General features: G+C 32.1%; 1 protein-coding gene across 1 annotated transcript; it reads left to right on the top strand.

The window, feature by feature from the left end:
• Positions 8,423-11,936, top strand: LOC109711913 (xyloglucan endotransglucosylase/hydrolase protein 24-like). Its single transcript, XM_020235280.1, has 3 exons — positions 8,423-8,751; positions 9,837-10,030; positions 11,403-11,936. Exons 1-3 carry the CDS (start codon positions 8,476-8,478, stop codon positions 11,779-11,781), a joined length of 849 nt encoding a protein of 282 aa, XP_020090869.1. The 5' UTR covers positions 8,423-8,475; the 3' UTR covers positions 11,782-11,936.

The following is a 17,582-nucleotide window of genomic DNA, read 5'->3' on the forward strand; positions in this document are numbered from 1 at the left end:
TATATATATATATATATATATGTAGACCCTCTTGTACTCATAAATTTTTAACCGTTGATTGATGGGATGTGTGGTTAAAATGATGGTGGTCTCCACTTAAAATGATAGTCGTCCCCTAGGGTTGAGTGGGTAGTTGGTTAAATAGTATGTTCTAACGGATCAAAAAAATTAATAGAATAAATCTCAGGGCCGAAAACTTATGAGTATAAAGGAGCCCATACTCATAAAAGTATGGGCCTGACTCTCTCTCTCTCTCTCTCTCTCTCTCTATATATCCATTTCTTCTTGTTGCGTGATTCATTTGAAGCTTCCAGAAGAATTTGTTTGGAAGTGGACATCCACAAAGTAATTTACAGGATGGTCCAAATCCTTGCAAACGTTGAATATATAGTTGTGGTAATAATAATGTATATGTAATATGCTAGAATTGCTTAATATTAAACTATGTTAATAACACGGATTACAAAAGATACTGCTCCAAGAACAAACACAGAAAATATGGAAAAAGGAAAAAAGAAAAAAAAAAGAAAGAAAAAGAAACAAGGCATCTTGTACTCTGACCAGAAACATAAATGAATCATATAAGTTGGAATTAATCAACGTGTTTTAAATATATTAAAGGATTTTTTGAATGCACGAACTTGTTCAGTGAATTTTTTTTTTTTTAACTCTGCGTAATTCAAATGGCCTTTAATTTTTCTTTTTTTTTTTTCTTTGCTCCGTAGTATGATACTTTAGTGGTATGTATATCTATTATTTAATTAAAACTAAAAATAGGAAAGTTTTATAACAACAAAATCAAACTTACACATATATTAACTAGGGGTGGAAACAAGCCAAGCTCGAGCGAGCTTACCTCAGTTCAAGCTTGGCTTGAAATTAATTCAAGCCGAGCTTGAGCGAGCCTAACTTCGAGTCGAGCGAGCTCGAGCACTAAACGAGCTGCTTGAAATTCTTAACATCATGCAATTTATACTTTAATTTTTACAAAATATTATCTAAAATTTGATATAAAAAATATCTAATAGTTTAACATATAAAATAAATGCATGAAATACGATAATATAATACTAAAAAAATTAGGAAAAGCGACTCTGCGAGGAAGTGGAAAAGAGAGAAAGAGAGCAATTAGATCTATTCTTTTGACCATTTTCATCCGTTAAATCATACTATTCAACCAACCACCCACTCAATTTTAGGAGACTACTATCATTCTAATCGCACATCCAACGGCTGAATTTATACTTATAAGAGTATAGTAGCCCGAGTATATATATAGAGAATTAGGCTACTATACTATTAATAGCAGAAACCGCTTGCTATTAGGTTTCGGCCCTTAGATGAAAAGATGTGCGGTTAGAATGATAGTAGTCCACTAGGGTTGAGTGGGTGGCTAGTTGAATATTATGGTCTAACGGATGAAAATGACTAAAGGGATAGATTTAACAGCAGAAAGCTCGATAGCACCAAATACTTGGAACTATCGATAGTATAATAGTCGGACTCTATATATGTATATAGGCAGATCTAACGGCAAAAAACTCAATAGTACAAAGCGCTTAGTACTATAGATAGTATAGATAGTATATTAGCTGGACTATATATATATATATATATATATATATATATAGAGAGAGAGAGAGAGAGAGAGAGAGAGAGAGAGAGAGAGAGAGAGAGACTAAGGCTACTATACTCTTATGAGTATTAATCCATTTGCACTCATAAATTTTTCGCCGTTGGATGAAGGGATGTACGATTAGGATGATAGTGATCTCCGATTATGATGATAGTGGTTCCCTACGGTTGAGTGGGTATTTGGTTGAATATTATAATCTAACGGATAGAAATGGTCAAAGGGGTAGATCTAACGGCCAAAAACTTATGAGTATAAAAAGATCTGTACTCATAAGAGTATAGTAGCCGAACTCTATATCTATATATATCTATATATATATATATATATAGAGTTGAGCTAGAATGCTATCGATAGCAAACCGGCACTTTTGCCACCCATTTGTTTTCGATGATGGAGCCTCCAAATCGACGATCAGTACCGTTGAACATGATCTATACTACTTGAAGTATTTAGAAATAAAATTTCAAATTTTTTCGACATTATTTGCCTCATGATCAAAGGGTTTCAAAATTTGTAATTTTAATGGTCGATATGAGACGTTTTCTCGTTTAACGGCGTAAAGATATCCAAATCAATTGAATTTTTGTTAGAAAATTCTTTAAACTATTTAAAACAAGATCTATACTCTTGATCTTGATTACAAGACTCCTATCATCATTTTTTTAAGAATACTCATTTTCAGCCGTTCATTTTTGTGTCCACTCGATGGATAAGAGAGCAATATCTAAAATGTATGAAATTTAATTTCTAAATACTTCAAATGGTATAGATCATGTTCAACGGTGCCGATCGTCGATTTGGAGGCTCCATCATCGAAAACAAATGGGTGGCAAAAGTGCCGGTTTGCTATCGATAGCATTCTATACTACTTGAAGTATTTAAAAATCAAATTTCAAATCTTTTCGACATTATTTGCCTAATGATCAAAGAGTTTCAAAATTTGTAATTTTAATGGTCGATATGAGGCGTTTTCTCGTTTAACAGCGTAAAGATATCCAAATCAATTGAATTTTTGTTAGAAAATTATTTAAACTATTTAAAACAAGATCTATACTCTTGATCTTGATTACAAGACTCCTATCATCATTTTTTTAAGAATATTTATTTTCAGCCGTTCATTTTTGTGTCCACTCGATGGATAAGACAGCAATATCGAAAATGTATGAAATTTAATTTCTAAATACTTCAAATGGTATAGATCATGTTTAACGGTGCCGATCATCAATTTGGCGGCTCCATTATCGAAAACAAATAGGTGGCAAAAGTGCCGGTTTGCTATCGATAGTATTCCAGCTCAACTCTATATATATATATATATATATATAGAGAGAGAGAGAGAGAGAGAGAATTGAGCTGGAATATTATCGGTAGCAAACGGGCTCCGTTGCCACCCATTTGTTTTCAATGATGGAGCCTCCAAATCGACGATCGGTACTGTTGAAAATGATCTATACCACTTGAAGTATATATAAATCAAATTTCATGCTTTTTCGATATTGTTTTCTTGTTCATCAAGTGGGCGTAAAAATGAACGGCTGAAAATGAATATCCTCTAGAAAATGATGATAGGAATTTTGTAATCAAGATCGAGAATATAGATCTTGTTCTAAATAGTTTAAATAATTTTCTAACAAGAATTTAATTGATTTGGATAGCTTTACACCGTTAAACGAGAAAATGCCTTATATCGACTATTAAAATTACAAACTTTGAAACCCTTTGATCATTAGGTCAATGATGTCGAAAAAATTTGAAATTTGATTTCTAGATACTTCAAGTGATATAGATCATGTTAAACGGTGCCGATCATCAATTTAAATGCCCCATCATCGAAAACAAATATGTGGCAACGGAGCCCGTTTGCTACCGATAGCATTCCAGCTCAACTCTCTCTCTCTCTCTCTCTGTATATGGAAAGCAAAGTCAAATATATAACGTATATATATAGCTAGGTTCTTTAGTGAAGGTAAAAGGCCAAGATAAACTTTTAAGCCCAAATGATAGAATTGAAGTTTCTATTTAGGCTTAAGTGAAAAGCATTTGGAAGGATGTAAAAGTTATTCTACCTCCAATCTGACCAAACAAGCACTATAAATACATATATTATTTGGAAAGCATATATATATCCTGTGTAAATTTCCACAGATACGNGAAGTTTTAAATGCTCTAGAAAATATTTAACGGTATGGATCGTCGATTCGGAAGCTATATCATCGAAAACGACTTATGAGTACAAAGGCGATCGTACTCATAAGAGTAGCGGACTATATATATATAGTTGAGCTAGAATACTATCGATAGCAAACGAACTCCGTTGCCATCCATTTGTTTTCGATGATGGAGCTTCCAAATCGACGATCGACATCATTGAGCATGATCTATACTACTTGAAGTGTTTAGAAATCAAATTTCATACATTTCCGATATTGTTTTCTTATCTATTGAGTGGACAAAAAATTGAATGGCTGAAAATGAATATTTTTTAAAAAATGATAATAGAAGTCTTGTAATCAAGATCAAGAGTATAGATCTAGTTTTAAATAGTTTAAAGTATTTTCTAGCAAAAATTTAATTGATTTGGATATCTTTAAGCCGTTAAATGAGAAAACGCCTCATATCGACCATTAAAATTATAAATTTTGAAATACTTTGATCATTAGGCAAATGATGTCGAAAAGATTTGAAGTTTGATTTCTAAACACTTCAAATGATGTAGATCATGTTCAACGGTGCCGATCGTCGATTTGGAGGCTCTATCATCGAAAACAAATGGGCGGCAACGGAGCCCGTTTGCTATTGATAGTATCCTAGCTCAACTCTCTCTCTCTCTATATATATATTTCGAGTTTTTCGAGCTTAATTCGAGCGAGCCGAGTAATACTCAAGCTCGGCTTGAAATTAATTTCGAGCCTAAATTTAAGCTCAAGTTTGCTTGAAATTAATTCAAGCCGAGCTCGAGCGAGCCAAATATCGAGCCGAACACAAGTCGAACACGAGCTGGCTCGCTCATTTGCCAGCCCTAATATTAACTTCTAAGTGTCCGCTTATTTATTTAAACATTTCTTTAAGGTTTCTTTTGAGAAAATCATTACATTTATTAACTACTAGTAAAAAACCTGCGCGATGCTGTGGATATAAAAATATTTTTATAATAAATTTTACTTTTTTAAAATATTTTTATATTATTTTATAAGTCTAATTATTAATTAAATAAAAGTTATATACAAATAATTTAATAGTTAAATTTATTTAAATAAAAGTCAATAAAATTGGTATACGCGCAAAGTAAATTTATACAACAACTTATTTTATAAAAATTTATATGAAAAAATTTGAGATAAATCTATCAAAATAATTTTAAAAAATTAATAAATAGAAGGAAAATAAAATTGTAGAAAAAATTATTTAATAAAATTAATTATATATATACGCATATACACTATATATTTATAAAATTTTAGTCTTGAAATTTAAATTCTGTATTTTTTTATACAGCGATATTTTACGTGATTTAAATTGCATCTATCAGGTTAGATTTTATTACGTGATTTATTACGCATATTATTAACAAAATTAATTAAATATAATATATTTAATTAATTATTAATTAATTCATTGAGTTTAGAGATTTAAAATTTTAAATTTTGAAGTTTAAAATTTGAAAATAAATATTATAAGTTAAAATTAAAATTTGAAATTTAAAACTTGAAAGTGTCAAAAATTTTAATTTGATAGCAAAATTTAAAATTTTATATTATATATATATATATATATATATTATTATCTATAAACCTATATGAAGCCACAATACTTTTTGCCACGTGGTATATTATTCTTACTTCTCATGGCCAACTTTAAATCAAACCACCTTCTCCTCTTTTCAACTTTCAATTCTTCACCTCCCCACTCCTCTAATTATATGTAAGTTACAACATTTAATTATATGTAACTTTAAACGCAACTTTAAATCAAACCGCCTTTTTCTTTTCTTAACGCCTAACTCACCTCACCACTACTCTAATTTCATGCAATATTTAATTACATGCACCATATTAAGATTCTATTTTATAACTTTAACTACTTTCCTCCTCCATTAATCTCCCACTCCCTCTCTTTTGTAATTCTTTTACATGCACCATTCCCCTCCTCCATTAATTAATCTCCTACCCCCTCTCTTTTGTAACTCTTTTACATGCACCATAAAAAAATATCATCATCTAATCTCCTACTCTGCACTCATCTCTCTCTTTCTCTCATTGTGTTAACAAAGAAGAAGAAGAAGAAGAAGAAGAAGAAGCGCCTCTGAAGAACATTGTCTCCTTCAAGAAGCATCGTTCTGCGAAGCTGAGCCGCGACCTATATAAGTGCTCGCTGAGTCGGTCCGCGCGGGGGCCTCTGCTTACTATGTAAATTTAGTCATACAAATTAACTGTACTTAATATGTTATAGCTTTCTATATATCAATAAATCGTAAATATAAAATTTATTAAAATTTTTAAATTTTACTTCTATTATCTACCCGCTGCATCGCGCGGGTCTTGCACTAGTATATATAGAGGGAGAGAGAGTAAAGAAGTGTTTGGAGGACACGTGTCACCTTTGGTCCTCCCAAATCCTCCTATAATATAGTAGAAAGAATAAATTAGTAGTAAACTGTTCTAGTTTTATATACTCACATATATAAATGTAAATCTTATCATGTCGCTTACGAAATTGATAAAATTTCTAATTTGATTAGTTGATAAAAATGACTTAATTTACAAAAGAGTAATATTTAAAAATATACTAATCTAAAAACATATATTTGAAGGAGTCGTTTCAGATGCTTATTAAACAAGGGAGTCCTCGTACATTTTTATCTTTAATAAATGGATAAATTGCAATATAATCCTCTGAACTTTCATTTTGATTCTCCGACTTTTAATTAATTTCAACATTTGAGACTCCGATCGAGCTTGTAATAATATTTAATTCAGTTCCTAAACTATTAACAATTAATGCATCGTTTTAACCCTTACATAAAAGTAAAATAGCATTGCATTCACCTATATTCATATCAATGTTCGTACACTATAAATTTATCAATGCTTCATGTTTCTCATCCTTTTTGCTTAGATGGTTGGTATGGTCGAAATATTAATTAAAAAATAAATAATCAATATATAAATAATTGTTTATATATATATGCACTGCACGTAAGCAATTGTTTGCTTTCTAATTGCAAATATATGTAGGGAATAAAGTGAAACCCTTTTTACTTGTTTAGGAATCACATTAATGTTGAAAATGAAAATTTGAGGAACAAAATAAAACTTAGTCGAAATTTCAAATACTGATGGTGCCATTTACCCTTTCGTAAATAGACACTTCTACTTATACACCTACAACTTTTTAAGTGTAAGGCTCAGACCTAAGTCTCTCATAGACCTAGATTTACTCAGTCGTTTATTAACTTTTTTAAATGCTAAAAATTTGAAAGGATAAATTACAGGAATTTTTTCTGTCAATACCTGCTTTTTTTATTTTCTTCCTATCATTCAAAAATCTACACTTTGTCCCTTTAAAAATTGAAAAATGTTCACTTTGACCCCCGTCGCCAGTGTTCCTTTAGAGTTCTATTTATATTCTATTTTTTATATCGAAAATATACCTGAAATCCTCCTCCTTCCTCATCCTCGGCTGCACCGCCTCACTGATCTCCGCTGCGCAGCCTCGCCCTCGCCCACCTCTCTGTCTATGTCCGCACACACGCCCTCGTCCGCTTCTGACGCCTCACCTTCGCCCTTGTCCATGTCTTTCCATTCACACCCACCTCGAAGAAGATGAAGGATAATTTTGTCATTTTGTCACAGCATACTGTATTGTGAACATTTTTTATTTTTTAAAGAGTGTAAAGTATAGGTTTTTAAATGAAATGGGAGAAAAGTGAAAAATCGGATATTGACAAAGAGATTTTCTATAATTTAACCAATTTAAAATGTATTTTTAAAGCTAAAAAATAGTGTAAGATGTGCACTCTTTAATAGAGATTATCGCCAAGATGGATTCTTACACAAACTAAAATCTAATTATAGAAATTTCAAAATAAAGACCTAAACTACTAAAGTGATTTATANTTTTTTTTTTTTTTTTTTTTTTTTAATCATGAGCTCCTCCGTTAATATTTCGTTAAACTATATAAAAAACTTCAGATACCCGCCTAGATTTATTGAATATTCTTTTTAGTACCCTTTAGTTTTAACTTTGCCATTGATTTAACGAAAAAAATTAGTGCAATATTTAATATAAAGAGAAAATTAAATCACAGAGTACTAAGTTGATGCATTTTTATCCACAGAGTACTAAAGTAAAAAAATTAAAAAATATAGGGATAATATTTGAAGTTTTTCCTTAAAATATATATATATATATCTACTATCAAGAACTGGATTGTAACAGTCGGGAAATAGTTACCGACCGTCCCTAGAGCAAGCGGCAAAGAATTTGGTGGTTGGTACCCAAGACCCAAGTTCGAATCCTAGTTGATTCACATTTCCAGCTAAATTTATTTCTAACTAAAATAAACAAAGCGGGTAGCGTACTATCTGTCTCTTAAAAAAAGAAACAATCGAGAAATAGTTGGCCACAATAACGTCGACTACTGTACCAAACAATGGCCACGCGTAGATAATCGGATCATGCCAAGCACTACTACCCCTCCCCAAACATTCGAAGTCAACTTCTCAGCTATATAGACCCCTTCTCTGTTTATAGTTTATACCATCACTACCATCACTCACATCATCATCGATCTTTTTCCTCACACAACACCAATCACTCCCAAAATTCAAGGCGCAAACATGTCATCTTCTTCTTTTCTGTGCTTAGCTTTCACCTTAATATTAGGCGGCTCTATTGTAGTCGGCGTTCGGGGCAACGACTTCACCCGGGACTTCGACGTAGTGTGGGGCCGTGAGAACGCGAGGATCCTCGACGGCGGCCGGCTCCTCGAGCTCTCTCTCGACCAGCGGTCGGGCTCGCGGATCGAGTCCAAGAACCGGTTCCTGTTTGGGAGGGTCGATCTGCAGATCAAGCTCGTCGCGGGCGGCTCCGCCGGCACCATCACCTCCTTCTATGTGAGTTCTTCTTCTTTGGTGAAAAGATAATAATTAATAGATATATATTTGAGCAACACTACTAGCACACCATTAATTTTTTATTTTTTTTGCTAAAAATTATTTAAATTTTTGTGAACTCTATAACGCAGGGTGCAAGATGTACATTAACTATCTTTTGTTGTGTACAAATAAAACATCTTATGGACATTAATTATCTGGTAGCTAAAATGCAAAAAATCTCCTAATAAATACTATCCCTTTTATATTTTACTTTTCTATTTTTAAGGAGGAATTATTTTACTTTCTCGAAATGTATAATTATAGCACTTAATCTCACATTGTTATTATTTCGTGACAGTTCTGTTCACACATTTTGTAGTATAATTGCATAATTATTGATATATATCCATTTGATGAATAAAAAAAATGTTTATTTGTAGGTAGTAGAGTATCTCTTCAATTAAGTTACCTAATTTGAGAAAATAAAATTTTTTATGCATTCCCATTATTTCTAAGAGGATAATAGACATCTGAGTATTTCAGTAAGTTACTCGACTCCACCATAGAATTTATATACAGAATAATGATAGAATAGTGATTGTGCTGCATTAAATGCTACAAAATATTTATAATTGTAAGAGAGCAAAATAGATATGTTTATTAGACTGACGGTAAGGTGTATAATAAATATTTATAAGAGATTTTCTATCTTTTAGTGCATATATAAAATAGGTATCTTGAAGTGTAAAAATTGTAAATTGTAAAATCTGATCTTGTGCTATTTTTGATTTAAGCGTGTCCTTTTCAGATGGCCTCAAACTATTCTCACAAATATGTTGTGATTTAATGGAGCATTTTGTTATTTCGTGAAATATTTTACAGTTAATATAATAAAAACCAGTCGAACTCTAACAAAGTTTGATAATTATTTTCCGAATTTGGTGAAATAAAAAGAAACGAAATATATAACAGTGACATTAAAATTTCTGAAGCTCAGTATATATATATTCATTTCAAACATCTTCTTCAGTTGGTAATTAAACTTTGACATCAAATAAAATTGAATGTTATTAGTTCGATGATTCGGATTGATGTCATAGTAGATATGCTCTGGAGGAGCGACGCACGACGAGGTCGACTTCGAGTTCCTCGGCAATGTTAGCGGAGAGCCTTACATTCTTCACACCAATATATTCAGCCATGGGAAGGGAGGCAAGGAGCAGCAGTTCTACTTGTGGTTTGATCCCACACAGGATTTTCACACCTATTCCATACTGTGGAATCCATTAAACATCATGTGAGTACTGCTTACTATTATTCTAAATACAAAACTGCAGAATTAGGGCATATTTTTTTAATAAGCAACCGTGACATCTCAATAGTCCAACAATATCGAATGAAAAAACAAAATTATGATTGAAAATATAAGAACTAAGAACTCTAGTAATAATAATTAAATTTAAATATTTTTTACGTCAGATTAGATCGTTTTATATGGTACAAAAGAATAGAATCTGACTGGAAACTTTTCTTTCGTTTTTTCCAAGATTAAAAAAATACTCTGTACTTAATTTTTGATTTAACTTTTGAGTTTCAAACATATCAAACTATTTTGACACGTGTTTGGTTCGCTTTTTTTTCACTCTGAAATCGAAATCGGAATGGACGAATCTGTTTGTGGGTGTTTGGTATGCGGGAGTCTCAGTCCGATTCCGATTCCCGAGTGGAATGGGAATCCCCCAATCACCTCTTTTTCTACCGTTGAATCCGGACGGAATGAATATTTATTCGGATTAAATTTATTATTTCAACTTTTTTAATTAAAATATGAATTTAAATTTAGAAATTAAATTTTTAATTTTAAATTTTAATTTCAACTTGAATTAAAAATTAAAATTTAATCAAGTATTTCGAATTTAACTTACGAATTTGAATTTAAATTAAATTTTAATTTATATAAAGTTTTATTCAAATTTTATTTAAAACTTAAATTAAATTTATGGATTCAAATTAAAATTTAAATTGTAATTTTAAGTTTGAATTTGAATAAATCAAAATTTAGTTTCATATTTTGAATTATCCACTCAACTTTAAAGTTTAATTTTTTTAAAAAAAATAGATTTAAAATTTTGACATTATTTAAAAATTTTGATGTAAATTTTTAATTTTTAATTTTTAATTTGAATTTGGATTAATATATTATAAAGATAAAATTAGTATATTGATTTGATTACATTTTTTATATTTCCTGAACCAAACACCGATAATGGGAATGATTTATTCCTATTCCGATTCAGGTGATGAACCAAACAGAATTAGGTAATGAGTCATTCCAATTCTGATTCCAGCTTATTTCAATTCCGATTCTAATTCCGATTTTGACTTCGAACCAAACACGCCCTAACACCTTATTTATCTGATAAGCCAGACTTAACAAATTTGTGTACTATGAATCCCTATTTTTTTCTGTCAAACAATGTAATTTTCTATTTCTCAAAAAAAAAAAAACAATGTAATTATTCTAATAAGATTCATTAATTTTACACATACAATCAAACTAAATCGAAATTCACAAAAAAGAAATCTTATTTTAGCATGTTTTGCACACGCACTTTCTACTAGTTATTTTAAAAGCATAATTAATAATTTGTTCACCTGTTCTTGCTCAGCCTATTCGTCGACGACACTCCGATTCGAGTGTTCAAGAACTATGAGGCGTACGGCGTGCCGTTCCCGAAGAACCAGCCGGTGAGGGCCTTCGCGAGCATCTGGGACGCCGACGACTGGGCGACGCAGGGCGGGCGGATCAAGACGGACTGGTCGAAGGCTCCCTTCGTGGCGTCGTACAGAAACTTCAGGGCGAACGCGTGCGTATGGACGGGAGATTACCCGGCGTGCGGCGACACGAAATGGATGCAGCAGGAGCTGGACTGGTGGAGCTGGATGACACTAAGTTGGGTCCGGATGAACTACCTGCTCTACGACTACTGCACGGACACAAAGCGGTTCGGGTACGGATTCCCGCCCGAGTGCGCTCTGCCCAATTAGAGATCGATGAACTTTGATTGGAAATATTCTATTTATTCTTTTGTAGTAAATTAATTGCTGCTTTAACTTTTAAGTAGAAGCTTGAGAAACATTTAATCACTAATTTTTGTAAATTAATTGCTGTTTTATTTTTAATCAGTGAAAAAAAATGGAACACAAGATAAGAAATCTTTTATTAGAACCACTGGCTACGAAGTAATATATATTGAATTGATTTTTATAAAAATTATTCTCTTTTGAATAATATATTATCACTACACACGTGGCGGGTCTGGAATGTACATTACGATGCACAGTCCTTTGAATCGGATCACTTAATTTTCATTCGGAATTCGTGTTAGGAAACTTTTGGGCCTAGCCCAGGCCCACACCAGTCCAAAAATGTGGCGTGTCTAATGAAACTCATTTAATCTAAAAGCTTAAGCCAATTAGTTCTAGACCTATCATAAACTGGTTTGATTAGATATTTTATATTCTTGAGCTCATTCTGTTTTGCACTGGATTTGGAACTTATTAACAAATGGTATAAAAACTGATGATTTGATTTATCTTGACTATATCTCTAAGCGATATGGCGGGGTGGAGTTAGTGGCGCTCTTACGAACATAATATGTTCGTGAAGAGAAATCATGATAATGCGATATGACTGTTTCGTGCACTAAGGGGGCGTTTGGATTGACGAATCTGTAGATCCAACGTAAGTCAAGTGTAGTGGTGTTTGAGTTTTCCTGATGTGTGATTATTTTTTTGTTGTTTGTTTCGACGTAATTCATACAGTCTGAAAGTTAAATTCAATGACTTCTTCTGTTTGTTTTGATGTAACTTGGTGCTGGTAAAATTAGTTTTTTGAGTTCCGTTGTTTGTTTTGATATAAGTAAGTGGATCCTATTATCTCCTAAATATAGTAGTAAATTTACCATTATAAAATTTAACCTATTATATAATTAAATTTTTTATTATTATTTAAAAGTAATCCTAATTTATTATAAATAAGGTAATTCTAACCCATTATAAAGGAAGTAGAGTTTGGGTTTTACTGTTTAATTAATTTTTTAGAGCAGGTTGAGTGTGGTGGAAGTCGAGTTTGGCACTTTAGAGGAGGAAGTCGAGAGTAGGTGAAGTGGAGCTCTAACATAACTTGAGTTACATTATATTTTTCACTTACACCAAAACAAATAACAGAAGTGATGGAACTTAAGTTCCATCACTCCACTTACATCAAAACAAACGGGCCCTTAATAAAGGAAGAAGATTTCATGGTGACATGCAAAGGTGATGACAGAATCATCTATGATGGTCTAGATCCTACAGTTGGTAGAGAGATGGCAAACTCCACCACCACCCACACGAACCGCACACTTCCTCCACGGATCCTAGCAGATTGCCAAACATGCACCCCTCCATGTCTATCTTTGCCCAAGAAAAACTCGAGGCACAAGAAGGATTGGCAGGAAATCCAAATTATAAAAACAAAAACATGAATACTTACTATTCGCAGGTCAATTGAGTATAAATGTTTGAGGCAAGGTTAAACAAGGGGGGGAATAAAATACGATTGATAGAATATCCTGTTAATAGTCAATAGAAGCGGATTAGCCTGGCAAAGCAACATTGTGGAATACAAATCTGGTGTATAAGAAGACATACCATGGAGCTGCAGCGCAACAACAGCATAAACCTGCCTAGAGCAAGAATAAAGTAAATTCATGGCTTTTCAAATATAAAATAAGATAACTAAAAAATTTGTACTCGACAGATAATTAATCAGAAAACAGCAAGCAAGCGAAATTATACTGTATGAAATCTACTTAAAGTAAAAAAAAAAAAAAAAAAATGACAGAACACGACCAAAGAAAAACAGTTCCCCTGAAGTAGATATCACTTTATAATACAATATGATGCGACGACATTTAATTTCAGAAAGCGTAATTACTTCTGTGTCGAAACTACAATAGATACAGAGAAGTAATACTTTGCCAATAGAGACAATAATAAACACACCAATATGCTCCTTGCTGCGACTACCAGACAGTGGCGGTACTGTATATGTCGATAAAACTGACAAATGGACATTATCAAGCGTTCATACAGCTAAAAAACTTTCCTAAGTGTTTCAACAATGACAATAAGAAAACTTAAACCTGCAGGCAGCAAAAGCAATGGGAAAACTCACAGCCGAACAGCACTGTCAGAAACATATCATATTGAAGTCATATATCAGTAGAGTTGCAAACAAATAGCACACAATGTAAGTCAAGAATAGCGAGTCATTCTACACCTTAACCATTTGTTTAAGAGGTCAATTATAAGCTAAGAAATTAAAGATGATTACACAGAGAAGATATATGTTTCTTTTTCAATGACAACATGATCAGATTAAAGACACCTGATTTTTAACCCTTTGTCTATTGCAAGCATGCAAATGATCATTAAGAAAAACACTTAAAAACACACAAATGTCCGGATGGGCAATTTGAGAAACTGCATTTTACACTCAAGACAGACAATAAAAGATGCTAATGCCAACTATCAAATCGAACAAGAGCACGACTCTAATCGATAATAGATCACAAGATACAATATTCCTGATTTGTAATCAGAAAAAGAATTATATACTATAAGAAATGTAGCAGCAGAAGATTCCAACACATGCGTAATCAAAGTATCAAAGTGCATAAAAACTAACCCCGTGGCACTTCCATGTATTACCACAGTTTAAGTAAACAAAATTTAGCTAACATATAGACAAATAAAACTAATTGATATGTACTTAACCTACGTAGATTATAACCCATGTGACTCTAATTGTGACTGTCGGTGTTACATTATATTGACAGGCGCGCTTGACACCAGAGAAAATTCCATGTTTGCACTAAATGAAAGCTCCAATTAGAATATTCCATTGATTCATGAAAACAAACAATAAAAACAAAAGCTAACATTACATATTGGGGCATCAAGAAAAGCAGGCAGGCAAATCAGTTCAGCTTAGATCTACCGGAGCAGTTGCTAATTAATCACGAAAAATGGTAAAAGCACAAATGTTGCATCTTAACTATTAGTGTTATGCTGCGGAAGTAGAAAGCCAAAAAAGTCGCAGCCCTGATGCTCCGATAAACTTCTCCAGCTTTCATCACCCATCGATTACAGTTCGTAACAAAAACCAGAAAATGGGGGCCTTCACTATCAGTACTTCTATTTGTGGGATACTGAAGCCTAATTGAGCTTCCTGCTCAGCCAAAGTTCTGGACTTTTTTCTTGACTAACCCTAACTTCTGCACTCCAAGAGAAAGCTGTAGCCAAAAAGTGTAGATTTAATTTTTCTGAAAAATTTCTACACATCGCACTCATAGAGAAGTAGATTCCGCAAAGAAAAGCTTATCAATCACTTACAAAGCTAAATTTGTAAGTAATATCACAAGTACGTAAACATGCATTAGCATTTGCTACTTCACGACTATTAAGTAAACAAAAACAAAATAGAAGCATGCCATGGCAGAGATATCAATTGAACACTCAATGTAGCTGCGCTCGAAACTCTCGATTCGGCACTGTTATGTCTAGAAACATCTACGAGCAAATTCCGCTTCAATTCCGACGATCCAATCAAGATTACGGATTCGCACAATTCCCCATTGTTATGTCAGAGAGTAGATTCGTCAAATTGGCTCACGAGCTAAGGTGCAAATCACTACAAATCCTCACGCAAAAACTCTGCGATTGGAAGAAGATGGATTGGGAAACGATTTGGGGGGATGAAAATGGGGATCTAGGTTTGGAAATTGAGGCTTCAAAGGTTGTTGTCTTCGGCGGTGGGCGCGAGGGGAGTACCTTCCTCTCGTGCGACATCGCCGCGGCCGATCCCTGTCGCCGCGCTCTCCCCCCGCCTCCTCCTCTTCCACTACGTTGCCGAGCCTCCGCGGCGCGATCAGAGAGTCTGCTCACTTGCCCTCTAAATCATTAAAGAAAAAAAAAAAAAAAAAAAAAAAAAAAAAGCGCCGGTACAGTTCGGCGGTGTGGATAAAATGTATAGACAGCCCCCCTAATTTCTAATCTTGAAATTCAACCCTTTATGGTTTTTCAGATTGAATGTCCTAATTTTATGTGCACTATAGAATACAATTACTATGGCTATTACAAGAATAGGGATCTTTAATTACGTCTACAAGACTGCAGTCTTTATACTCCTATGGCGCGTTGGTTCGGGTAAAAGTAAGAACTGCTAGTTGCAGGGTAGGTACAAGTTCAGGTATAAGAGGAACAACCAAGTTTTGCGTTTGGCATGAAAATTGGGTTGTTCCAGAGAATAAGGTAAATAGTGTTTGGATGATTAGATGGATACAAGAGGAATAATACGGTTCAATAATTTGAAATTAAAATTATATTATAGTAATTAATTAAGCTATAAAAATATTATTTAAAAATAAATAAAAATTATTATTAATAATTAATTATAAATAATAATAATAATAATAATTAGTTATAATATTAATGAAATTAATTAATAACGATTATCTAATCATTACATAATATAAATATCTAATATTAATAAGTAAATTATAAATAATAAATTATTTAATATTTAATTATTCAAATAATAATAATAATTTAAAGATATTAATTAGATTAATTAAATAATTTATTGCCATAAAATTAAATTTAGATTTTAATTAATCTGTTCTCATCAGGAACAGCTTGTTACAGGAAACGGTGGAACAGCTCCAGCCTTATTCAGTATTTCGACAGATTCTCGGTGAACATACTGTTCTCGGGAGCCAAACATATGCGTTTTGGAATACAAAGGACGGAACAAAGGGCTTATTCCCCCCTTATTCCCCAACCAAACGCTACCTAAGTTTCTAATTATTTTATTAATTTTGATAGATGGTTAGGGTATGGTTAATAAATTAGGAGTATAATTGGTTGCGGCACAGCAGCCTACTCTGCACTATATATTATTTTAAATTAACCATCAAATATCAAATGTTGTAAATTTTGTACCAAACCGTTCTAATTTATTTAATTTAAATGCGGTCAAGCGAGATTCCTAACTGATATTAAAATTTAAGTTATTTTAATGAATTTACTGTGAAAATTGTATAAAGTACGTAACTAATTATGATTTCAAAAATAATAATTTCAACTAATTAGTTAACATTAAATTTAATTAAAATATATAATGATAAACTAATTAAATTAAATTAATTATACATGAATACGTTAGAGTACCTATTAAATGCTAATAATAAATTAAATTAAATACATGATTTATATGTTAATCTAATTAAGCAGTGAGTACTATCACATTGATAATTAACAACCATAATAATTTGATAACTAATAATTTAATAAAATTAAGAGATTAATAAATTAATTATTTAATTAATTTGTCAACTATTGATTGGTTAATCTATACATATATTAAAAGCTTTTAAAATCCTTAATGCCGGGACGAATCAAAAATAAATATTAAAGTTCACTACAAAACGGATATTACTATTTGTTAAAAATTCCAATAAAAATAACGGTTATGTCAATCTTAAAAAAAGAGCAATTTATATCTACTCAATTTTTGTCATGATTGTTATATCTATATTAATATAAAAACTATATAAAATCTTAATGACAGACGAAAAAAATAATAATAAAAAAATGTCACATATAACCTACAAACGGGTAATTATTTATTTTGTTAAACAAAATACTCAAATAAAAGATAACCAGTTTGATCAATCTGTTAAAAAATAGGCATTTGCTATCTACATCAAATTCAACCCTACAAATGGTTATGATTAATTTAT

The sequence above is a fragment of the Ananas comosus genome, linkage group 6, assembly GCF_001540865.1.
Source record: "Ananas comosus cultivar F153 linkage group 6, ASM154086v1, whole genome shotgun sequence".
NCBI classification, from domain to species: Eukaryota; Viridiplantae; Streptophyta; class Magnoliopsida; order Poales; family Bromeliaceae; genus Ananas; species Ananas comosus.

Coding starts and splice junctions, on each gene's coding strand:
- LOC109711913 (XM_020235280.1), top strand. CDS start 8,476: ATGTCATCTTCTTCTTTTCTGTGCTTAGCTTTCACCTTAATATTAGGC. Junction 8,752..9,836: donor GCACCATCACCTCCTTCTAT/GTGAGTTCTTCT, acceptor ATGTCATAGTAG/ATATGCTCTGGAGGAGCGAC. Junction 10,031..11,402: donor TGGAATCCATTAAACATCAT/GTGAGTACTGCT, acceptor GTTCTTGCTCAG/CCTATTCGTCGACGACACTC.